The sequence below is a fragment of the Phasianus colchicus genome, chromosome 9, assembly GCF_987193195.1.
Source record: "Phasianus colchicus chromosome 9, bPhaCol1.hap1.1, whole genome shotgun sequence".
In the NCBI taxonomy this organism is placed as follows: domain Eukaryota; kingdom Metazoa; phylum Chordata; class Aves; order Galliformes; family Phasianidae; genus Phasianus; species Phasianus colchicus.
In genome coordinates this window covers 7,238,988-7,263,528 of record NC_143444.1, presented here as the reverse complement: position 1 = coordinate 7,263,528, position 24,541 = coordinate 7,238,988, and the positions used below count along the sequence as shown (strand labels likewise).

The 24,541-nt window shown below is 44.0% G+C and overlaps 2 protein-coding genes across 5 annotated transcripts; one reads left to right on the top strand and one right to left on the bottom strand.

Moving 5' to 3' along the window:
* Positions 1-13: 13 nt before the first annotated feature.
* FAM20B (FAM20B glycosaminoglycan xylosylkinase) lies at positions 14-24,205 on the bottom strand. 4 transcript variants are annotated; one of them, XM_090145998.1, is made up of 9 exons: positions 24,081-24,097; positions 23,204-23,428; positions 18,861-19,390; positions 16,170-16,256; positions 14,810-14,919; positions 12,514-12,685; positions 3,873-4,064; positions 2,023-2,082; positions 14-313 (listed from the first exon to the last, which is right to left on the bottom strand). In XM_090145998.1, exons 3-9 carry the CDS (start codon positions 19,235-19,237, stop codon positions 82-84), a joined length of 1,230 nt encoding a protein of 409 aa, XP_090002124.1. In that variant the 5' UTR covers positions 19,238-19,390; positions 23,204-23,428; positions 24,081-24,097; the 3' UTR covers positions 14-81. The 4 variants fall into 4 exon arrangements, with proteins under 4 accessions (XP_090002124.1, XP_031451450.1, XP_090002126.1 ...); XM_031595590.2 differs by lacking the exon at positions 23,204-23,428 and having other exon boundaries at positions 24,081-24,205; XM_090146000.1 differs by lacking the exons at positions 23,204-23,428; positions 24,081-24,097 and adding an exon at positions 23,702-23,816.
* Positions 7,280-8,673, top strand: LOC149916798 (uncharacterized). Its single transcript, XM_090145997.1, has one exon. The coding sequence runs from the start codon at positions 7,280-7,282 to the stop codon at positions 8,660-8,662; it is 1,383 nt and encodes a 460-aa protein (XP_090002123.1). The 3' UTR covers positions 8,663-8,673.
* Positions 24,206-24,541: the final 336 nt, after the last annotated feature.

The window sequence follows — 24,541 nt, the reverse complement described above, 5'->3', positions numbered from 1 at the left end:
ACTGATTGTGCTGTTTTTCTCTTTTTTTTTGTTTGTTTGTTTCTTTCTTATAAAGGGAGTTTCCTCTGTGTTCCACTAGAATTACAAATGAGACAGTGTCATCCTGTCTTCCACCAGCACAACATCTGGCCCAAACTGGTCTGTGCACTGCTTCACTGTAGCCAGAATGCTGAGAAGCCGCTGGTCTAGGGCATCCAGATGAGGGTCAGAAAGCACTGGTGAGATGGGGTCATGCGACATAGCAGTTTTTAAGGCAGACTTCAGTACTCCATTCTTCAGGTAATTGAGTCTGTTCCAGGTAGAAACCCGGATGCTGCAGAAGAAAAACAAAACACGTCATCATACCACTGTCTGGGTAAAGTCCCATCAGCGATAACTAAGGCCAGCTTCTTGATGGAGCTTCTCACATCATGATTTTATCTGCAAAAATGGCTTGGGAATAGCAGGTCAAGACATAACAGCAGCACAGGCAATATATCTAGGTGTAACTCAAAAACTTGCAGTGAAAAAGCGAGAATCTAATGGGACATAATTCTTATGCTGTACAGGAACACTTTCAGCTCCTAGCAGGGAACTTATCCAGCCCTGAGGCCTTCTGGACAAAGTTCCAAACAAAAAAATCAATAGTCTGGCTGTTAATGGCAAAAACAAAACTCATGCTACCTCAGGAAGAACATCACTGATCAGCAACTAATCAGAGGACACAAATCTGTCACTGAACACATCAGTGACCTTTCTGCTTTAATTGCCATTAACTTTTTTATGCTAACCCATTTAAATAGTTTGCTCCAGGAAGCTCCTGAGATTCTCCCAGCACATTTTTGTGTTTTAGAATCACTGGTCTAAACTCTTTTGCTTTTGATGGACTCCAAGGAAACACGCAATGCAAGTAAGTGTTATAACAAACCAACAGTTAAAATAATTCAGTATATGGCTTCTAATAGTGGCACTGTATTGTGCGTAGTGCCTGGTATCAGAAGAAGGGATATCTGAAAAGCAGGCAATTGCAAAGTCTGTTAAAACAAACTTCTCTTCTGGTTGTGTCTTGAAGACTCTACATGAAAGATTCCAAAAGATTCTCATAAAACAGGAAACTAAAAATGCATTTAAAATTAGCACAAGAAAACTAAAGAATCTGAAAAGCATTTAGTTTAATTGTTCTCCCTATGGCTTCTGCAAAAATGTTTCAGAATGTAGGTCAGGTGTGCTGTAGCATACACAGAGCCCTGCTTGGAGCAAGCAGGGGCAAGAGCTCAGGCTTTCTGCAGAGCTTCCAGGTTTCCCAGGCCATGAGGGATTCAGGAGACAGAACCATCCACAAACAGCCTCAAAGAACTCTCAGCTAGAGGCTTATTTTGGCAGGCCTAAGGGGAGATCAATGTTATCTTGGTAAAAGCTGCAGGAAACAGATATAACACTACTTTTCTTCCTGGTACTTTCATCTACTTCTTGTTAATGAGAAGCAGCAGTGGCCTGGTGACAGAGGGGACAAAAAGAATCAACTGCCCACAGGTATTAGAAAAAAAATGAGCAAAAAACACAGTTTACAAGGCTGAAAACAAAAACCTGCAAAAATTGAAAGCCATTTTGCAAGCCACACCCTGAGCAGTGCTACAGTCTTGCTTAGAAATAACACTTGGAAATGAAGGCAGTTCAGTTGCCAGACACAATGAGTTTCCATCAGGGAGAACTGTAACTGTGGTGTGAACTTCCAGCAGGAGCTGGATGCAGACAGCTGCAGATGCAAAGTACCTGCCATACTGACTAAGGACAGATTTGAACCAATGACCTGGAGGTGAGACTGCTTCCTATACTGCCTGATTTACTGCCTTAATAAAAATGTGTTTCTCAGCCTCCTGAGCGCTGACAACACATCAAACAAACACAGTACTTCAAAACTGGAAAGCATCGTAGTACCTGAGTATTTTCAGGTTGCCAGAAAGCTTCAAACGTAATTTTATTGCAAATCTAAGAACAGCAATAGCATAAGTAAAGTCAACAGCATCTCTGCGCTTCACTTACATGCAGCACTGATAAAGAGGAGCTAGGATGCTTCTTTCATCCAGGGCAGGGTTGCCAAAGCTGAAAAGCAAAATAAAAGTAAACGAGTTGAACACAATGTTGCTCTCAACATCAACAGATTTGTAAAGAACTCAAAAATCAATACTAGGCAATTTCACACTCCAATAGCACAAATCATTTAAATGAGAATATAAACAGGTCATGACCAATCACAGAAATAACCCTCAGTGTCAGCTAACATACCAGGTACACGGAAGAAACATCAGTGTACCTAACTCTTCATCAGATCAAGGCACCTCAGGAAACAAACTTCAGAGGAGTTGAAGAACAGAGTTCATCTTGTAAAGTGGAGGAAAGGAGTAAGTAGTACTCCAGACACAGAGCATGAGTTTTGCCTGTCTGACACAGCAGCCACATGTCAGTTTAGACCGCCAAGTTTAGTTCAACAGTTCAGTGTAATTGGTGATCAAGCTTAACACTTCACGATCACACTTCCTAAGGGAGATCTGCCAGAAATATTAAATAGTATTCTAATCTTCATCTAAGCTCCCCCCCCCTTTTTTTTTTACTCCTTGTAACACTGCTTTCAACAAAGAACTTTTCCCTCAGTAAAGATAACTAACCCTATGAGTGTGGCACTACTCTGCTCCAACAATTCTGTTGTTAGTGACTTTAAAAAGCTGCTTCCCTACACTAATCTCAAAGAAGAGGAAAGAATTCTATCCAAGCTTACAAAAAACCAATTTACTTCTTGGCCTGTAAAGCCCCACCAGAAGTGTTTCAGTAATACTATGAGCATGTACCATAAAGAAAGGTTTTTTGTGACCCTCAACTATAATATTCACTTCCAGGGACTAACAAACTAGCATCCTCCCAGCCCACTGCCAGAGCAATACAGAAAGCCATTTTTTGCCAAATTCACCTCAGGCAATCTGAAAGCAACAGTAATTTAGCAATCTCAAGGTAGAACACATCCTGCTGACATAACTGAAGGGGTCTTACTGAAAAGGCTAACATATAAAGACAAAATGTTCAATTCAGCCTCTTCAGACACATGAGAAGCATAGGAAGGGGGAAAGAAAGGAATCCATAATCTGGAAGTGAAATGGATGAAATGGGGAAAGAGCAGACACACACTTAATAGTAAAGGTTGGCCTCAGGAAGGACTTCCCATCAGTTACTCCCAGTTACTACTACACACTTCATTTTTGTCTTGATAGCAGTTAATGTTTTATATAAAAAATGATTTATAAAGTCCCTTAAATATTTTCAAATGTGTGATTCTGCAAAAATGATATTCCTAATAATGTTATCACACCTGAAAGTAGGTTTTTCCTCCTCTATCATATTTTGCTCTCTCTGTATCAGCTCTGTCTCCATTTTAAACTTCTATTGGTATAGCAGGCAGATCCAGAAGGCACTGAATGCTACATCACCCAGAGTGACGTTACAGAGGGATCTGTTTATACCATGGCACTCACACAGCAAATCCTATAACCTAACAGTACAACTGAGAGGGGTTCTGTGGTAGGAGAAGCAAACAAACCTTTAAAAGCTGATTTTAATAAAGAAGTTCTACTGGGTTAATTTGGGAGTTTCTGTAGTTTGATTAAGGCTTTACCCAGAACAATCATACCCACGTAAGCAAAACACAAAGTACCATAGCCTTTGAAAGTTTCTAATATTTGGTGAGTACTAAGATAGCAAGCTTTGGATTTTAGGGAAAACAAAACCAAAAGCAATTATTAATGGAAAAATAAGTGAGAGAAAGATAGAAAACGGAGAGAGCAGATAAATGTGTGCCCTCACACCCGCCGAGGCCTGGCCACCAGGATTTCCCTTACTCTCACCTTTTGGCATTATCCAGAAGGATGAGCATACTGGCTCCTTCATCATCCTGAAAGCTCTCATAGTGATGCCGGTCAGCGTTCCCGATTAAATAGTCAAATATTGCTGTGTCAATGATATCCAGCAGGCGGGGGCCCGAGTCGTAGGGTGAAGTCTTCTTCACTGCATCACAATAGCTTTCATCATACTCCCATCTGTAGGCCATCAAGAGAAATCAAACCAAACCTTTGAGAAAGATCCATCCTTGCACACCACAAGTATTTACAGCTCTCCCAGTATCCAATCATCAGTGTTTAGGGAAAAGTTGAGTGCAGCAAATCAAGACTCTAAAAGAAGAAAGAGCTAGACAAAAGTGTTATCAGAAGAGTAAAACCTGTGTTAGTGCTCTACTGTACAGAGCAAGCCATAGTTTTAATAAAGGGTTTCACATCATCTTCCAACAGAAAAGGTCAGTTTGCTTACTCACTGCTTGCGAGCCAGCAGTGGTTGGGCTGCCTCATGGCACGGATGGATGTCCATCGTGACTGGTCTGCTCTCATTTCATCCAGATTTCAAGCATCACGTCTATTTCTACTGCTATGGTCTGCTTCCATCAGCCTTGCTTTCCACCAACCTCCTGACTGTTTTTCCTGTCTAATGCAAATAACTTCTTCATGGTTACTAATGATCTCCACTGGCTTCAAGATAAGGGCCCCACGTATGCTCATTCTCTTTCACTCACAGTTGCCTCTTTCCTCTTGGAATCTCTCACCTTATCCACTGGCAACATTCAAAGTTTCTCTTTTCTCTCCTTTTCTTCTATACATCGCTTATGCACACACCTGTAGACTTGGAACATAAATATCACATCTCCATTCCCCAAATCTAGGTTTCTAAATTTTCCCCTTTCCTTCTTTACAGTTTTCAGAGCTATTCACCACCACCACCAAATCAGCCAGATCTTTGGCATATTTCCTATCCATCTGTCAATCTAAATAACAAGTACATCTATAACATCTTCCATGTAAAGAATGAAACCATCCTTCGCAAAATAGCAGTTGGCAATGCCTTCAACCATCTGTGAACTGGAAACAAATGGAGGAAACAAAAGCTGGAGAGAATGACGTGCTCAAAAATGTGCAGATTAATTAAAGCTGAGAGAAGATCAGAATTTAACAACTAGAACTGTCACACACCCCAACCTCACCTTCTAAAGGTCTGGACTCTAAGCTCCAATATCCCATCTTACCCTGTTATCCAAAGCAAAGCAACAACAAATTATTTTCTCGGTGCTTTTTGTTAGCACTTCTCTAGTTCTCTCTCTCTTTTGCATCCAGGTCAAACTCATATTCAGTTTACAGCACAAACCCACAAGGCAAAAGCCTCAGAACGTGTTCTTCCTTGTGCTTCGCACGCTTCCTTTATGCTACCTACTCTCTCCCCCTCAAGCGTTTCTCTTTCTCTTATTTTAGATTGGCACTTAAATCTCTTGGAAACAAAGTTGAGATACACTCTCTTCTCCTCATTTTTCATTGAATTCTCAAGACAGATCTTTCTCCAACATTTATTACTCATTCTTAGTATCTAATTAGCCTAGGACTTTGAAGGTCAGAGATTTTATCTATTACATGTCCATTAAAAATTATGTAGACTAATGGCACTATATGAATTATGTTCAAGAGGCCATCTCAGGGCAGAGTATAAGCAGTGAGATCAGAAAGAAAACTCCTATGGTTATTTTTTTCATAATTACCAGAAGCAGAAAAAAAAAAAGTGAGTGAGACATCTGGAACGTTTCATTCTCCTGATGCCCTCAAAGTGAAAAGCACAACACAGTAAGATGTAGAACAACAGAACTACACAATCTGAATGAGTCAAGTTTAAAGTTCAGTGAATATTAAGTGCCATGGGGAAACCCCCACATAAGCAGGTAGCATACGATAAAAAACAGTCCCTCAATAAAGAGCACATTTCCAAGAAAATCAGTCAGTCAGTACTGTAATTGACAGCGTCCTGAATATTGTTGATTTTGACTGGTTGAAAAGGATATAATGTCTGCTCCTCAGAAATCAAATTGTACACTTAATACCCTAAAATAATTCTCGAATCCATTGGATGAGACTCCTTCTGAGAGCAATCACATCACTGCAACTCAACCAGAATTTTAGAACACAGACTAAAAGCCTTTCCACTTGCCATGGATACAGACTTGGTTTGGAGCTCAGTAAGCTTTTCCATCTGTTCTGGCCATGGCAAATACACGGAACTCCAATTTAAATACTAACATACTACATTCACTGTACAGGACTACTAGATTCCATGTCTGTTCTCCTCTAAAAGCATTTTTATATACTGGGCATGCTCCCCAAACATCACTGGTATCAAAAGCAGGTTTAGTGGCCCAGGAGTCTTGGATCTTCAGAGCTTAGAGTGACTGTATGGTGGAGTTATGTAAAGGGCAAGAAAAAGGAAAAAGACAGCACTCAGTACCATGGGAAACAATGAAGGTTTCTTTCTTGCTCACTTTTAAATTAAATCTCATCCCAGACTTCTTGACTTCTACTCCTGTATAAAGAAAGGCACTGACAAAAATCCAGGTTTAGAAAAGACCTGCTCCTTAATCGGCCGTTGTATTGCAAGGGCAATTCCAGAATAAATTATCACATATAAAGATTAACCTTATGTCATGGTTTTGTGATTTTTGGTTTTCGGTATTCCACATCATAACATCATGTGGGGCAGTGGGAGTTTAACTGTTGGTGCTCAAGCTCTGGGTACCTGCCTGGAAGAGAAGAACTACATTCCCCAGGGGACTTTGCGGTCACAGAGAGTCTCGAGATACAACTCCTGGCAAGGTCACCTGATGCACTCTTCTTAGCCTGCTCTTCGTGGGCTCTCCCCCCTTTTTCTCCCTGCTGCTCAACTGGACTGCGCATCTCACCTCAGCTCTCCGCGTTGTGGTGAGGCCTACCCACCTTTCGGACATTCTCTCTCTCATTATATTTGATTTATTAGCTTCAAATTTAATTATATTGTATTATAGTGTGTTATCTTGCATTCCAATACTATATTTAGTAAATTAGTTTGTTTCTCCTCAGATCGTTGCCGCTGTTTTTAATTATTTTGGGGTCCCCTGTTCCCTTTTTCCGGAGGCGCGGATCTGCGGATCCCTCCGCCCCGCTAGTCACGGAACTGGGCCGAACCAGCCCGTAAACCGTTGACATTTTTGGTGGAGAATGCGGGCATAAGCTGCTTTTTAGTTTTTTAGAACGAATCTCTCTCTGCTCTCAGAGAGTTTTGTTGGGAAAGTTTATCTTTTTCACAGGTGCTCACTGAGAACGTGACCTTGAAAGTCTAGGCGGACTGCCAATACTCTGGGATATTTGTAAACTTTGAGCACTATCTTGTTTTTGTAAAGAAAGAGAAAAAAATGATTCTGCTTTCTCTTTTAAACCTGTTTGCAGAGGGAGCTGCTAATTTTACAGAACTTGGGATTTTTAAGCAGGCTCCCAGTCTCTCCTTTGAATCCTTTATGCAGTTTTTGAATGCTCACCTGATCACGTTGTCAATCTCCCTGAATGTTCTTCTCATCATTTCACTCAGTATTTGTATTTATCATATTATGAGGAAGCCTTCCCCAAAACCAGAGAATACTGAGTGGCAGGGAGTGTGGAGAGGCTTGGGAGAGACTTTAGAGAGATGGACATCTTCGGTGTCATGGAACTTCACTCCTGAACACCTGAAAGACCCTGAGAGTTTAAATGCATACTTGAAAGAGGAATGTTGCGGCTCAGGCAGATCTGAGGAGGCACAAATGATTTGGGGCCTAGCTAATGCTTATCGGGCCTTATTCAATAGTATCCCAGAGAGGGAGAGAGTTTGTGAAATTGAGAGAGAGCGTCTGAGAGCTGAAATGGAGAGTCTCAGGGAGACAGTACGAAATGAGCGAGAGAGTCTCCAAGCTGAAAGGGAGAGTTTGCAGGAGAGACTCCGAGCAGAGAGGGAGAATCTCCGGGCTGAGCGAGAGAGTCTCCTGGTCAAGGGAAAAGACCTCCAATCTGAGAGAGATGCCCTCCGGTCTGAGAGGGATAGCCTCAAGTCCGAACAGGATGCCCTCCGAATTGAGAGAGACTCCCTGCAATCCCAAAGAGAGAGTCTCCAAGGCGAGACAGAGAATCTCCAGGTTGAGAAAAAGAGTCTCCTAGCCAGGAGAGAGAATCTCAAAACCTGGCAAGAGTGTCTCCAAACTGAGAAAGAAAGTCTCCAAGCCGAAAGGGAAAATCTTCAAACTGAGAGAAGGGATCTCCAATCTCAACGAGATGCCCTCCAAATCGAGAGAGACTCCCTGCAATCCAAACTCGACACTCTCCAATCTGAACGGGACATTGTCCAAACTGAGCGAGACACCCTTCAATCTGAACTAAATGCTCTCATGATTGAAAAAGACAGACTCCAAGCCGAACTGGAGGGTGAGAGCATTGGAACTGACCAACCTGATCAACCACAGGAGGCACCACAATTGATATCAGTTGCCCCTGTGAGAGGACAGAAAATGAAACGAATCTCGACTCAGTTAGAAGAGAAGAAAGAAATGAAAGACAAAGAGGAAGGTATGGAGTCCAGTCTGCCTGTTAGCAGCATAGAGCCCTGTGTCATATGCCAAAGCAGGCCAAAAAATGGCTGCATAGTACATGGCAAAACAGGCCATCTCATGTCATGTTTTACATGTGCAAGAAAACTGAAGAAGAGGAACAAACCCTGCCCGGTGTGCAGGCAGCCCATCCAAATGATTGTACTAACTTATTTTGGCTAGGGCGATGGAAAGCGACAAAAGGAACTCATAAACTGGTACAGCAAATAAGAGAGTAAGAAATTATTTCTATATGCTTATTGCAGATAAATATTTTGGGTGTCTTTACATTTGGTATGAAAAGTAATTGCTGAAGTAAATGCACTGGAATTGTTAAGTTTAGCCTGATACTTGCTAGTTAATTTAACATTGAACATTTTAAATCCCTCTCAGTAGAAGTAACCAATTCCTGTTGGTCAGTGTTTGTGTTTCCAGGTGTTTTACTGTGCATAAAAGTCAGTAACGTTTCAGTTATGGTATTGATTACCTCAGAAGGGGATACTTTAAGGATCCCAAAGGGTATCGATGGGCCTTTGGAATAGCTGCTGTAGACACGGAAGGTGTTAAGCAGTTGTCTGTTTTGCCTGGCCTATCAGAAGATCCGTCTGTTGTGGGGTTGCTACGAGTAAAAGAGCAACAGGTACCGATTGCTACAAAAACAGTGCACAGGCGGCAGTACCGCACCAACAGGGATTCCTTGCTCCCCATTCAGAAACTGATTCATCAACTAGAGAGTCAGGGAGTGATCAGCAAAACTCACTCGCCTTTTAATAGTCCCATATGGCCAGTGCGTAAAGCCAGTGGAGAATGGAGGTTGACAATAGATTACCGTGGCCTGAATGAAGTCACACCCCCACTGAGTGCTGCTGTGCCGGACATGTTAGAACTCCAATATGAATTGGAGTCAAAAGCAGCAAAATGGTATGCCACCATTGACATTGCTAATGCCTTTTTCTCCATTCCTTTGGACAAAGAATGTAGGCCACAGTTTGCTTTCACCTGGAGGGGCAATCAGTATACCTGGAATCGTTTGCCCCAGGGGTGGAAACATAGCCCAACCATTTGCCATGGGTTGATCCAAGCTGCACTGGAACAGGGCAGTGCTCCTGAGCACTTACAGTATATTGATGACATCATTGTGTGGGGCAACACAGCAAAGGAAGTTTTTGAGAAAGGAGAGCAAATAATCCAGATCCTTCTGCATGCTGGTTTTGCTATTAAGCGAAGCAAAGTGAAAGGACCTGCCCAGGAAATTCAGTTCCTAGGTATAAAGTGGCAAGATGGCCGTCGTCACATCCCGACAGATGTGATCGACAAAATCACTGCCATGTCTCCGCCCACTAATAAGAAAGAGACACAGTCGTTTCTGGGCGTAGTGGGTTTTTGGAGAATGCATGTTCCAAACTACAGCCTCATTGTAAGCCCCCTTTATCACGTGACAAGAATGAAGAATGAGTTTACATGGGGCCCTGAGCAGCAGCAGGCTTTTGAGCAGATTAAGCAAGAGATAGCCCGTGCCGTGGCCCTGGGGCCAGTACGGACGGAGCAGGATGTAAAGAACATTCTCTACACTGCTGCTGGAGAGAAAGGTCCCACTTTGAGTTTGTGGCAAAGAGCCTCAGGAGAGACCCGAGGCCAACCCCTGGGATTCTGGAGTCGGGCCTACAGGGGGTCGGAAGAGGGCTACACTCCAACTGAAAAGGAGATCTTAGCTGCTTATGAGGGGGTTCGGGCTGCTTCTGAAGTAGTTGGTACTGAAACACAGCTCCTTCTGGCACCTCGACTGCCAGTGCTGAACTGGATGTTCAAGGGAAAGGTTCCTTCCACCCATCATGCTACTGATGCCACTTGGAGTAAGTGGATTGCGTTGATTACGCAGCGAGCTCGGATGGGGAACCTCAGCCGTCCAGGGATCCTAGAGGTGATCATGGATTGGCCTGAAGGCAAAACGTTTGGAACACCACCAGCAGAAGAGGTATCACGTGCTAAAGAGGCCCCACCATACAATGAACTACCAGAAAATGAAAAGACATATGCCCTGTTCACTGATGGATCATGTCGTATTGTGGGAAAGCATCGCAGATGGAAAGCTGCTGTGTGGAGCCCCACACGACAAGTTGCAGAGGCCACTGAAGGGAAAGGAGAATCAAGCCAATTTGCAGAGGTAAAGGCTGTCCAACTGGCCTTAGATATTGCTGAACGGGAGAGGTGGCCAATGCTTTATCTTTACACTGACTCATGGATGGTGGCAAATGCTTTATGGGGGTGGTTACAGCAGTGGGAACAGAACAACTGGCAAAGAAGGGGTAAACCCATTTGGGCTGCTGAACTGTGGAAAGACATTGCTGCCCGAATAAAGAATATTGTTGTAAAGGTGCGCCATGTAGATGCTCATGTGCCCAAGAGTCGGGCTACTGAAGAACAGCAAAATAACCATCAGGTAGATCGAGCCGCCAAAATTGAGGTGGCTCAAGTAGACCTGGATTGGCAGAACAAGGGTGAATTATTTCTAGCTCGGTGGGCCCATGAGACCTCGGGTCATCAAGGAAGAGATGCAACATACAAATGGGCTAGAGACCGAGGGGTGGACTTAACTATGGATGCTATTTCACAGGTTATCCATGACTGTGACACATGCGCCACAATTAAACAAGCCAAGAGGATGAAACCTCTCTGGGAGGAAGGGCGATGGCAAAAGTATAAATATGGGGAGGCATGGCAGGTTGATTATATCACCTTGCCACAATCTCACAGTGGTAAGCGTTACGTACTTACTATGGTAGAGGCAACCACTGGGTGGCTTGAAACATATGCAGTACCCCATGCCACCGCCCGAAACACCATACTGGGTCTTGAGAAACAAGTCCTGTGGCGACATGGCACCCCAGAAAGAATTGAGTCAGATAATGGGACTCATTTCAAAAATTCTCTTGTAAATACTTGGGCCAAGGATCATGGCATTGAGTGGATTTATCATATCCCCTATCATGCACCAGCCTCTGGTAAAATTGAACGCTACAATGGGTTGTTAAAAACCATGTTGAAAGCAATAGGTGGCGGAACATTTAAGCATTGGGAGAAGCATTTGGCAGAAGCCACCTGGTTGGTCAATACTAGAGGATCTATCAATCGTGATGGTCCTGCTAGCTCCCTACATACTGTCAAGGGAGATAAGGTCCCTGTAGTACATGTAAAGAACATGCTGGGAAAAGCGGTTTGGGTCTTTTCAGCTTCTGGGAAGGGCAAACCTCTTCGTGGAACTGTTTTTGCCCAGGGACCTGGGTCCACTTGGTGGGTGATGCAGAAAAACGGGGATGTTCAATGTGTACCACAAGGGAATTAGATGTTGGGGGAGTGCAGTCAGTAATTCCATGTATATATACAGGTTTGTGTGTGCATGTGTTTAGTGTTTCATAATTATATTTTGTTTGTATATGTTAAGCATGATGTAGTGATGTAGAATAAGGGGTGGAATGTCATGGTTTTGTGATTTTTGGTTTTCGGTATTCCACATCATAACATCATGTGGGGCAGTGGGAGTTTAACTGTTGGTGCTCAAGCTCTGGGTACCTGCCTGGAAGAGAAGAACTACATTCCCCAGGGGACTTTGCGGTCACAGAGAGTCTCGAGATACAACTCCTGGCAAGGTCACCTGATGCACTCTTCTTAGCCTGCTCTTCGTGGGCTCTCCCCCCTTTTTCTCCCTGCTGCTCAACTGGACTGCGCATCTCACCTCAGCTCTCCGCGTTGTGGTGAGGCCTACCCACCTTTCGGACATTCTCTCTCTCATTATATTTGATTTATTAGCTTCAAATTTAATTATATTGTATTATAGTGTGTTATCTTGCATTCCAATACTATATTTAGTAAATTAGTTTGTTTCTCCTCAGATCGTTGCCGCTGTTTTTAATTATTTTGGGGTCCCCTGTTCCCTTTTTCCGGAGGCGCGGATCTGCGGATCCCTCCGCCCCGCTAGTCACGGAACTGGGCCGAACCAGCCCGTAAACCGTTGACACCTTATCATGGTCTCATACCTGGCAAGTTTGCCCTCACGGTATGTCCTACCCCACGGGTGCCGATGCTTCTGAAGAGGCCAGACATCTGGTAGCCAGAGAGTCACTGACCCCTCCATGATGTCCCCATCTGCACAAGCTGGTTCTGTTTCCCGACAATAGTAGCACTTTCCATAGAAGCAAGTGTTATTACCTTAAAAAAAAAAAAACAAAGATAATCAAAAAGCAGAACTTAATTTGAGGGAAATTCAGGAATGTGTTGTTGCAATAGCATTTCACTGCACTTGACCTCATGCTTCCTCTCTCTAAGAAGGAGAGGCTCAGAAGGGATTTAACAGACATCCATTCATTCAAAACAACATTAAGGACTTATACTCAAAGGAAAGAGTAATTGTATTTTCCCAGAGAAATTGTATTTTTATCACACAGAGATAATACAACACTGTGCAATCGCCAAGCTTTTATGACCCCTTCCTAATCCTCGGGAACTTGACTTTGCAACCTTAGCACTGTTTGTTTAATATTTTTTTCCTTGAAAAAGTTGACCGAAAAGAAAGAAGTAAAAAAAAGACTAGGCAGAACTCAAATGGAGTTGGAGACCTGTAATACATCCTAGCTACGTGAGCTGACTCAGCAGGGGAAACAAGCTGTTGCTCGCAAGAACCAGGAACACAGTAGTGTCAGAAGTTTCTGAGTGTCTTCTGACAGGAGAGAAACAATGAAACCCTGCAGTCTCCAGTCCTTTAAGGGCTTTGAAGCCTGCAGGGTAAACTAATCCATTTGCCTGGATTAACATGTTTAGCTTAGCCTTTTCTGTTTCATCCTCCTAGCCTACCTTGGCTTGAATCTTGCCAAGTCAATTCCAGTTCCATTCTCAGAGGCCTTCTTCCAAAACGTTCTTCAACAATGGTATCACAAGGAAGAGACACACTTACTCCCTGTCCTTTCTTTCTCCAGCTCTACAATCATCATCTTCCCCAAATACCAACACGTGCTTTTCACTTTCCATCCTTAGGCATGGGTTCAAATCCCACACCACAATTCTTTAGTCGGACAGTCTTCTGTGGTCCCCTGTTCATTCAAACCTGGCTCTTACACTCCTAGCATCTCACCTGGACAACTAAAGGACATCAGACATTTACAGCATTGAACTGACAGCAGACCAGATCTCTATGTACATGGAAAGGCCTGTAAGTCTCTCTTCCTATCCATGGCTTACAGGTCTACCAAGAGACAGAATTCTAAGAGATTCTAGAAAATTTGCAGAGTATTCATGAGCTACCTTTCCTTTAAAACCTCAGAAATTTTGGCAAATGTGAGAGATACTCCCCCTGATGCAATCTTCTCCCCGGTACCACCCATTTCTCTGCTTTATGCTCTGTAGAACAAGTTCCAAGAAAGCTAAGGAAAGGCAATGAAAATTCTGCGGAGCCATACTTTTCAAGCCAGTGTTTTTGCTAGAATATTGCTTAGTTATTTTGGCTGAAACGAGAAAAAGTAAATTCTGCCTGTGGCAGACACCCAGTCAGAGTGCAAAAGGTTTGGCAAGGCAAAGTAACCTTCTGAAAGTTCAACCTTAGAATTGAAAGTGTTACGTTAACTCAGTAGGTGAGACTACCAGCAGTGTTTGTAATAGAAATGCATACAGACACAGACATCAGCTGTAATGAACAACTATCACTTAATTCATCCCGTCAAGAGAGAACCAGTAGCTATTAGGATTTTCATGAGGAGCCTGAAGGAGTTAAGGCTGCACTCTAAGTCCCTTCTTGATGCTTAATGACCACCTGGCAGGAGTTCATATTAATCATCTCTAGTGAGCACTATTACATTATCACAGATTTATTACAGTAAACAACATAAGGAAGTTCTGACACAGTTATGAATGCTTACCAGAGTCTGATGTGGCACAAACAACATTTAACATCAACCAACGCTCCTTCTCTATCAATTATCCCAAATAACCACTGTGTTCACATTAAATACAATTCCATTTTTTTCCTTTCAGGTCTCATCACCGATTTTCTACCAGCTTCTGGGAAAATAAATGCATTTCTTACTCAAAAAATCCTCATCTGTAACAGCAGCATTAGGGAATACAGAAATTACAGATGAAAAACTACTTGGAGAAAATGAGGCTCTCCTCCCCCGCCAAATGGGGTTATACAAGCATTACGATCTCTTCTGGCACAGAAAGAAGCTTACCAGCTTCCTGTATCATAGTTAACTGTTCTATAACTGTGTCAGAATCCCACAGTTCTTTTTTCCATTAAGCATTCTTTTTTACTGGGTTGGAGAATCCATGGAATCCACTTACCCACAGTCATGAAGGTACCCAGAAGCTGCTCTGTGGCAACTGGTTTGATCTCTGTTCGTAGATTCACAAACCTGCCAACCACCAGTGGAGCTCGTCGGAAACCCAGAATCCTGATTTGGGGGAAAAAGGGAAGGAAAAAAAAAAAGCAAAACACAAGATGAGGAATGAAAATGAACAACACGGACAGCAGATTGAATTAAAAATAACCAAACAGTACACTGTCTGTCTCTGTGCTGTTGTGTGAAATCAAGATGATTTGAGACCAGGGAATAAAGTTGGAATGCTGCAGCAACCTCCTTGCTGTTCCAAGGCAAAGAAAGGAAATTCCTTTTCCTGAAGTGCCTGCATGTTAGACTCACTTTACAGGATATCAGTGACAGTTCTTTATTAGACCATTTGCAGCAGAACAGCACAGGATGCATCATACTCCAAATCTCAGAAACTGGACTTTATGCCAGAAATATTTATTGTCTGTCTTGTGAACAGAATCAAGCAACAACCATATGATCTCTGGACTGGTCACATGCAAAAATCATCTATTTGTGGGAATTGCAACCTAATAAAATGTTATGCTTAAGCCCAATTTAATCATACTTGGAAGTACACAGTCTAGGAGTCTGGCCTTTGAACAGGGACAATCGATGCAGCAACAATGGCAAAGTCTCTCATTAACAGCTGTGGTTTGATTTGATTTGTAGCGTGGGGTTTTTTGTTGGTTTTCTTTGTTATGGATAACCAACAAATAAGTCCCATAAGTACAAATTAACTCTAAGAACAGGCACCAGTCTGAAAGCAGAAGACTTGCATGAAGAAAAAAACTTGCAGCAAATACAGATAAGCAAGTTTGAGAAAATGTGGGCATTACAAGTAAATAAATGCAGAACTTAGACTTGGAAAACCTGTTGCTGCTGCTTCAGGCTCACACCTGAAAGCCCAGAACCCTGGGCTGCACAGTGCCATTCAGGTCCTCTTTGACACAATGGCATCTTGGGCCAAAATACGTAGCCATCACCACAACAACTAACGTATATGCTAGTTCTGAGGGCATGAGGCTTTTGCTAGGTATTCTTGAAGAACACAAGAATAAAGGGGTACATATCCAACAAGAGATTCTTTCAAATATGATGCATCAGTGGTTTCAGTGCTCAGTCTCCTTTTCAAATACCTCACAAAAATCTTTAATGACAGCAACCTGCATAGATCTTTGAACTTTCACAAAAAACCCTTATCATTTTAACCCAAAAGTAATGTGACATATTGGCAGGTGAGAAACAGCTCACATCTGAGGTATATTTGTCAAAATATACTGAAAAAGCCCTTAACACAGATGATGAAACCAAGTAACCCAGTAGTTCCATACCTATCCAAGTGGAAGGCTGCCACTTCTGCATTGTGTCTGTCATAGCCAGCATACGGTTCTCCTTCCACTACATAATCCCTAGCATACCTGTAATTGAAGTAAGAAAGAATGATTCATGCAGGATTTCCATCAGTTCAGCTGTACAGAGTAAAAAGTACAAGAACAGTGCTAAGCTAAACACTCTCTGGGTTACTTTCAAAATGACTGCCTATGGGAGAAGGAAAATTATTAATGATTTTAAATAGAGTACAAACCATTGAAGTAGTAAATAAAGATGAAAGATCAGTAATTTACAGTGGGCTCAAGAGCTTGGAAGCAGGGCCTGTTCAAACTAATGAGTTTTAATTCAACCATATGCCAAGCCACGTCTAAGAACAAAGCACACAGACCCAGCGACAGAACAGGGGCCTACTTATATTGGAAAGCAGCATCTCTGCAAATGATTTTGGGGTTAGAATGGATTGTAGATGAACATGAAAATAAAACCTGATATTGTGGCAGAAACGTCAAGTGCTATCTTTAGTAGTTAAAGGATCAGCAAGCATGAATCTGAGAATGCAGGATATAAAAAGGCCATTTATTTTGGTGGAGAAAAGACAATTACCAACAAGAAATAGAAATTCAACACACATCACAACAGCAGCCTTTTAAAAAAAAAAAAGTCACTTAAATAGTCAAAGCAGAGAAATGTCAGAGATTCACATCATCTGAATCAGGCCTTGATTTGCTAAAGAAGCATTCTTCAGATAAGCAAAAAATAACACAATTAATACTGAGCAAATGGGTGAAACACAATATGCTGTCACATAAAGTAAGGTAAAATCATCTTACGTGTTTTCTCATTTCCACCTATGAATCTAACTGTGCAAAATGGATGTTTTTTCAAATGACCTGGGGCCCAAGCAGTAGCAGTGGAAGTGAAGCCACAGGGCTCTGATGTTTTAACTCTATGCAGAGAAAATCTCTGGAGCCAGACAACATTTCATCAGCCTGAGTAAATGCTTTGGCTTCTCTGCAGGGCAGCTCAAGAAAGAATTGACCGGTGCTAGATGGCACGCAGGCTTTGGAAGAAGGATATGAGAGATTCCTTCCAAATTTGACAGTTGCTCCAAACAAGCAACTTTACAAAAACCATTGGCATGCAGTGATAGCAACCATTAATCACTGTTCACTTAAGCTAGATTTTGAGTAATTGTGAAATGAGATAGCCACCTTCAGAACACTGCCTCAAAGCCAGGTCTTTTGTATACACTTACAGCAGACTTGTGAAAGCATGATCACATTTTGGAAGCCGCAGAGCTAAAACGTATTGGCAAAACACAATCAACTTCCTGCCTCCACGCACAGTAGGCATCAAGTATTTCCCAGGGCAGAGGTAGCTAATCAAGAGAATCCATTCTTTTCCAGCCAGTAAGCACACTCAAAAAGGTTGTTTAACACAGTAACTTCCATACACGGTTCAGGCCAAAAGCTAGCTAAGCAGACTATCTTGCAATGACAATACAAGACTACCTACAAGAGCAGCTATTCAGCAGTTGCAAACAGAACACGAGGCCATCCATCTGTCCTCACCTGTGGCCATATTACCTAGCACTCTATAAATTGCCTAGCATTCCTGTAAACACTCCCAGAAGCACAAGTTCTTCTTGCAGAACAGTCACTGCTCTTGCTTGCCCAGGCATTCCATTATTGGGATGTAATTTAATGCTTGGTGATACTCTTTATAGCACCCACTTATACAGAAAACACTACAGAAATGCCATGCCTTGTCACTACCTTCACTGGTCACACTGCCTGCTGTGCCACCAGCACCCCTGTGTGAAAGGTTCACACCGTTAAACCCAGCACAGGTCAGTAAATGACCATGTGGAAACAGGGCTGCAAACTAAAAAAGTGAAGGGCAGATGTTTTTCCTCATTCTCTAATCATTCATTAACACGACAGAAAATCTTTATGTTCCTCAATCCAATATCCTTTGGAGAGGTATGTATCACTCTGTGATGACACTTGAAATTTGCAATGGACTCATAAGACACACCTACCTTACATTTTTACATCTTTTTCTTTTCTTCTCCTTCCTTTCCCCCAAGGCAAGCAGTTCAAAAAGCTTTACAGATGGGCTCAAGATTTCATAAGCATTCCATCATGTCAAATTTCCCTTCGGGTCACCATAAATAGAGGCCACACCAAGGAAGTATCACTGCTTGCCCATTCTTAATTTGCTCCTCCTGTACTCAATGCTGGCAGCCAAGAAATGCAGGGGTTTTTGCTCTGACCTACAAGTCATTTTTACAGCCTTAATACGATTGCACCAGACACCCAGATACGCTTTTAAGACCACTGTGAGCTTTCATTCCTTCCCTATTCCTGAACTGCATTCCCTCATGGCACCTTAATGTGACTGTTATCAAGAAAGACCCTCCACGCTCCAGAACCAGCACTTCCAGAATAAGGAAGATGATGTTCAGCACGATCAGGTTTAATCAACATTCCTAAAGGTTGTTTCAAGCTGTACAGCCAGAGACAGCTGGCTCAGTAACCTCAGGTAACCAGGAGACCAGCAAGGCTTTCTACTGTCTCACAAGTAACAGAATGACCTTTCTGTTTGCCTGCAAATTTGTAACGTAGATAAATGCAACAACATAAATAAGTCAGGCAGCTATTAACTCCACCACTGAAGAGAATATTTACCTCTTAGGTTTGAAAACAACCTTCTGTCCTCCTTCAAGTATTAGCAAAGCTTTCAGCTGGGTCCCTTTGTATCCCACGTCAGCTTTGATGATTTTCTTTGTTGACATGGCATGCATAACAGCCCCCAGCTCAGGTGTCTCCTCAGGGTACACCTCGCGGGGCACGACCCACTGGGCTGCGATCTCCCACGGGGACTGCAAGGTGTGGTCGAGCCGGGGGTCCAGTTCTACACGCAGGCTGGCCATCATGCGGTGAAAGGCGCGCTGGTCCTCCCGGTTGGCAGCTGAGGTGTCCAGGTTGTCAATGAGGAAAACTTTTGTGAAAATGAAGATGACAAGGAGGATGGCCAACAGCACAACTCGCTGCTTTAGCTTCATGGCGACCTCGGGCCCTTCTCCTCTCGCCCCTTCTTCTGAGCGTTACAGGAAGTCTATTGGAGATCAGGTGAGGAGCGGGCTGTTAGTTACTAAATTTCATTTGTAACTTGCATTGTAAGAGACAGATTGCCACTGAAGCATCTCCTGGAACTCCTGAAAGTAAGCAAAACACAAACTTAGAAGATTGCCTTCCCACAAGCTAAAAATCAATCCAATCTTGGCACATAAGCCTGGATTACCTACTTGTATCCTAAAGCCCAAGCATTTCTGTTATGTTTTACTGCCTCCCTGTAGCCTGTATGCACACAGAAGGGGAACTTGCCTGATACCATCTCTGTGGAGCCAAAATCATAACAGTATGCTGCTAACTGCAGTTACAACAGTAGAGACTTTTACTGAAACTGCAGTTTCAGCTGATGGCTCCAATTCCACAAACACCCCTCCACCAGTAGAACACACGACTTCCAGTTTCCTAGAGATACGCCTCTCAAGAGAGATGTGCCAGGTAGGCCCCTCTGACATCAAACACTCAGTTACAGCAGCTTCACTGCCTCATTTCCTGAAGGTGTTAAGACTTAAGTACACAACAGACTTAATTTATTGCCTTTGATTTGTAACCACTACAATTTATTCATCTTTCCTCCATTCCTAAAGTGACAACTTCGCTTTCTTGTGGTTAACTATATATCTTATGCAGTCAACCATAACACCAGTAACCACAAAAAAAAAAAAAAGCAGCAAAATACCTGTAATCTCAACAATTGAGATTCAGTTCAACAATTCAATTAACAAGAAGAATAACAGGAAACACTAGCACTGCCTTGTCCCAGAAAACTTACCCAGGGCACACTTAAATTCACACTGTTCTAATGGTGCTGCAAGAGGCGCCTCACCTCTCAACAAACCTGTAACCTGCAGTGGTGCACAGCCATCGTGCCCTGCTGCACAGCTCACCAGGGCTGCAATGGCTCTGCAGCCACCAGGCAGCCCAAGGATCCAGGCTGCTGATCCACCCTGACATGAGCTGCTTTTGCCAGTGTTGAGCCAACTCAATAAGCTGGAGAGAAAAGGGAGGAGGCACAGAAGCTCCAGTAATGGGAGATGACACAGCATAGCCCATCTGTCTCTGCAAGATGGCACGTCAGCACTGCCACTGGAGAGGAGTCCTATGCTCATGTCTTTTCCACCTTCATGTAAGACTTGATGAGCGTTAAAACTTGACCACTTCCCCCACACGTGGTTCCAAGAGTTGCACAAGCATCTGAGGAGGGGATGCTGCAAGAGCAAGCATTTCTCCTGGAGGCAGCGCTGAGGATACCTGAACGTGTAGGTGAAACTACAGCCCACACCAGCACAACAAAGGATAAGTGGCTGAATCTTCTGGAAGAAGCCCGCCAGCAGGGACATGGACATTCCATGGCCAACCAGCAGGCTGTCCTATTTTCAGACCAGCATTTTCCATCAGCACCACTTTGCCACCACTATCCTGCTCCAGGTGACAGCTCAGTTCAGCTGAGCCTTTCCCAAGCCACCCATTTTGCCTCTTAAACACTTCCTACAAAACCCATCCACAAAATCTCCTAATGACAACGAGTTAAAAGTAAAATGTGGACATGGAGCTTAACAGTCACAACAACATAAAAACCCTATGGAGATTAGAGAACAGGGAGAAAGAAGCCTATCAAGCATCAGGGATGCTTTAAACACTGTGGTCATATGCTAAACACATGATGTTAACTTCAATCTACTGAAAAATAAGTGCTTGTACAAATAGTGAAAGACAACAAGCCAGACGTTTATATGGTAATTAAAACAAATTATTGCTCTTCTCTGTTCTGTGGAGGCAGCCTGTATTTCTGCAAACAGCACATCCACTTGTATACTGCATGCTGCCAGCATAACAAGAAGTGCAGGCAAGGAAGACATAGCTGACCCTAGAGCCCTGACTGACAAAAACAAAAAGGAAAGTATTTCAGAAAGCCCTAAATAATAATATTATTCTTAAACCTGAAGAAAACAAAGCAGATCAGGCTACATCTGAGTCCTCAGTCACAATTTCATAACTTCATTTCTTTAAAATGAGTAATTCTAGATCATTTTGAACACTGCTTCTTTCACCCATTTCACAAATGCATTAGTTTGTAAGAAGCTGCACAGGAGAACATCCATTCCTTTCAGAATGGTCACTCCTTATTGTGAGATATCCATCCACACATATGTTTTAGGAAAGTCCCACAGCCCAGTGTTGGCCAGGTAAAGCACTGGATAGAAGACACTCCTAGCTCTGACACTCAAGCTGGGCACTCCATTTCCTAGACTGATTTCCAGGCATTTCTCTAGGGGTGTTTTGGGCTGGGGAGAGGGGGGAGAACACAACTATTGCCACTATTTAAATTAAAGGTCATTGACTTCACTCATCTGTTGTGACAGCTCAAAGTAATTCTGGCTGAAAGCCTCCAACTATGTAGATAGAAGCTAGCAAAAGAAATTAAGTATTTGCTACAAGATGTTTCAGTAATTCCCTTAGCCGAAAAAGCAAAGCTTCCTCCCCACGCTATAGGACTCCTCCTCATGCTCTGATGGAGCCCTGACCACGGCTCTGCTCTCTGCAGCTCCGAGCAGGTGAGCCCACTGACTCCTTATGACATCTGTAAGAAAGAGACATCAGCTGCTTTTCTCCCAGAATCAACCAAGCACCCCTGAGGTTGCTATGAGATCGATTTTGCACACTAGCTGCAGAGCCTGCACATTACTCGTTAGTGCCAATATGATGCTCGTCGCTGTACGAAGCGAGCCAACAAAAATCAATCTTTTCATGAACGAGTTTGCCATGGAGAGCAAGAGCTTCATCTTTATTAAATTCAAGATAGTAAGAGTGACACCACTGGGGTACCGTAAGAAAATATTTATCCGGTTTGGAAAGAAATTAATTTCTCCCAAAAGGACAATTAATTTATTTCAAATGAAAAGTACAAGCCCTTGTCACAACAGATTGAAAAAGAGGATTATGAGAGCTTGGGACGTGTGAAGCTGGTCCTGGAACAAGGACAGAGACGGGAAGAGTGGCCACAGAAACAAGGAAAATAATGGCTACAATGTCATTTTTTTTAAAGGGGGAAAATAAAGGAGAGAGAACTCCATGGAACAAAGGGCAAAAGGTCAATGAGAAAGTAAGGGACCGAGGTAAGCTTTGAGGAGATCCAACAAGGAAATGGTTTCAGAAGCAAACCCAGAAGACAAGGCCAGGATCCCCACACTGGGCAAAAGGGAGCAAAGGGACAAAGAAGCCACTTAGCTCTACATCACAGGAGCATGAGAAGTCTGAAATGATACCACGCATCCTTAATACCAAAAGGCATCAGAGTAGGGAAAGGCAAACAACGTTTAAGCCTCCAACCACAGCTAACACAACACAACAACAGAGTAACCCAGAACAACTCACCTTCCTCCCACAGTGCAGCTAACGTTCATCTCTCTCTAAGCTCAGGTGACTCTAGAGCTGCTGCATTCTTTTTTCTCTTTTTTTTCCCCCCACTCTTTCCAGCTAACATTATTGGACAGAAGACATAACCCAAAGAATCTGCTGCTTTATCACCCAACCTCCATCTCCATGACACAGTACAGAAAAAATCCACTTCCCTCTCTATTGCTTTCCCATACTTGTGATCGAGCAGAAAAACAGAAACAAACAACCATACCAGCTTTCCAATACCACAGTTAATACCAAATATACAATACCAAAAATACTTTTAGATTTTCACCATTTCACCAGGTCATTTCCTGATCAATTCTGCCTCTCATTACGGCCAAGTCTGTATTCTCAGCAGCTAATAAGTCTTCCAACTCGATATCTAAAGAATAGCATCTGCTAATTACCATGGTTAGGTTATTATGGTTAGGTTGCAGTTGGACTTGGCGATCTTTAAGGTCTTTTCCAACCGAGCAGTTCAATGATGGTGGGCTCACCGTGCACACAAACACCTGAACTGAAGCATGCTACAGGCTACAAACGGCAGCAAGCCCACGGGCATGGCCAGCAGGCTCCAAAGCTAGCAGAGCACAGCCAGCTGGGCAGCCATCTCTGAGGCATCTCTGCAACGTGCTCCAAATGACGGAAAAGGTCCGAGCGGTGCAGAAGTTTGCTCTGTTGGCAGCAGGACACAAAACACCAAGGTTTGAGCAGACGACAACCTGAAACAAACACGGTTACGCACGCTCTAATTCCTGTTCAAACACACGTTTTCTTTTCCTACGCCTTTTGGAACCTCCTACGTAAAGGCCCGCAGACCTTCGCTTCGATTTTTCACCTCATTCTGTCACTTCCACTCTCAGCACGCTGTGCCGTGGTGATAATCCAGCACACAAAGCTCCACCTGCCTCTCTTTTTCCGTAAAAAAAATCCCCGCTTGCCCACAGGCAAAACAACCTAAGCGTGAACTTTTCTGTACACAAGGAGAACTCAACCTCCAGCTTCCAACGAGCGCGGTGCGGTCGGCAGGGCTGCGAGGCTGCCCTCTGAAGGCGCTGCGCGCCCGCATGGCAGCTCGAGGCCGTGCAGGTGCTGCTCCCTCAGCCGCGGCGCGCGCCGCTGCCCAACGGCCGTAACGGTCCTAACGGCTCCGCCTTCCCGCCACTCACCCCCTCTCTCACACACACACACGCACGCACGCATCCTGAGGGCTCTCAGGCCGGAGGCGCTCCGCCGAACCCCGCAGCGCCCCGGGTAGGGGCGTGCCCGCCCTTAAGTGCCTCCAGCCCCGCCTGAGCCACGCAGGCAGACGCGGAGCGGATCGACCTTCCCTCCCGCCGCCCGCTGCTCGCCGCCGCCCGTCCCCGCTCTCACCGTGCCCCGCTCCATAGCCCGGCCGGCGCCGCCGCCAGCTCCCCAACATGGTGCCGCCCGCCGCCCCGGGCCCGCCCCGATCGCTGCCCAATGAGAAGCTGCCGTCGCCTCGCCGACGGGACGCGGCGCGCCTTCCCATTGGTCGGCGCCGAGCGCTCCTGTGCTCCCTCCGCCAATAGGGACGGCGGAAGGAGCGCCACCTGCGGCCGGCCAATGGGGCGGGAGGAGGGGAACGCGGGCATTAACCCCGTCGTGCCCGCGGCCGGCCCTGCGGTGCGCAGGTTGTGTGCGCATGGACAGCCCGGCATCCTAAACACGGCGCTGCGCCCTGTCACTGGGGATACAGGACGGCTGCATTGCATTACAGCCTTAACAGCAGCTCCCTACAGCACTTACAGTGCCAACGCCGCTACAAAAGCGATATCATTTTCCCCCTGCGTTTACACGTTTCTGATCGTGCA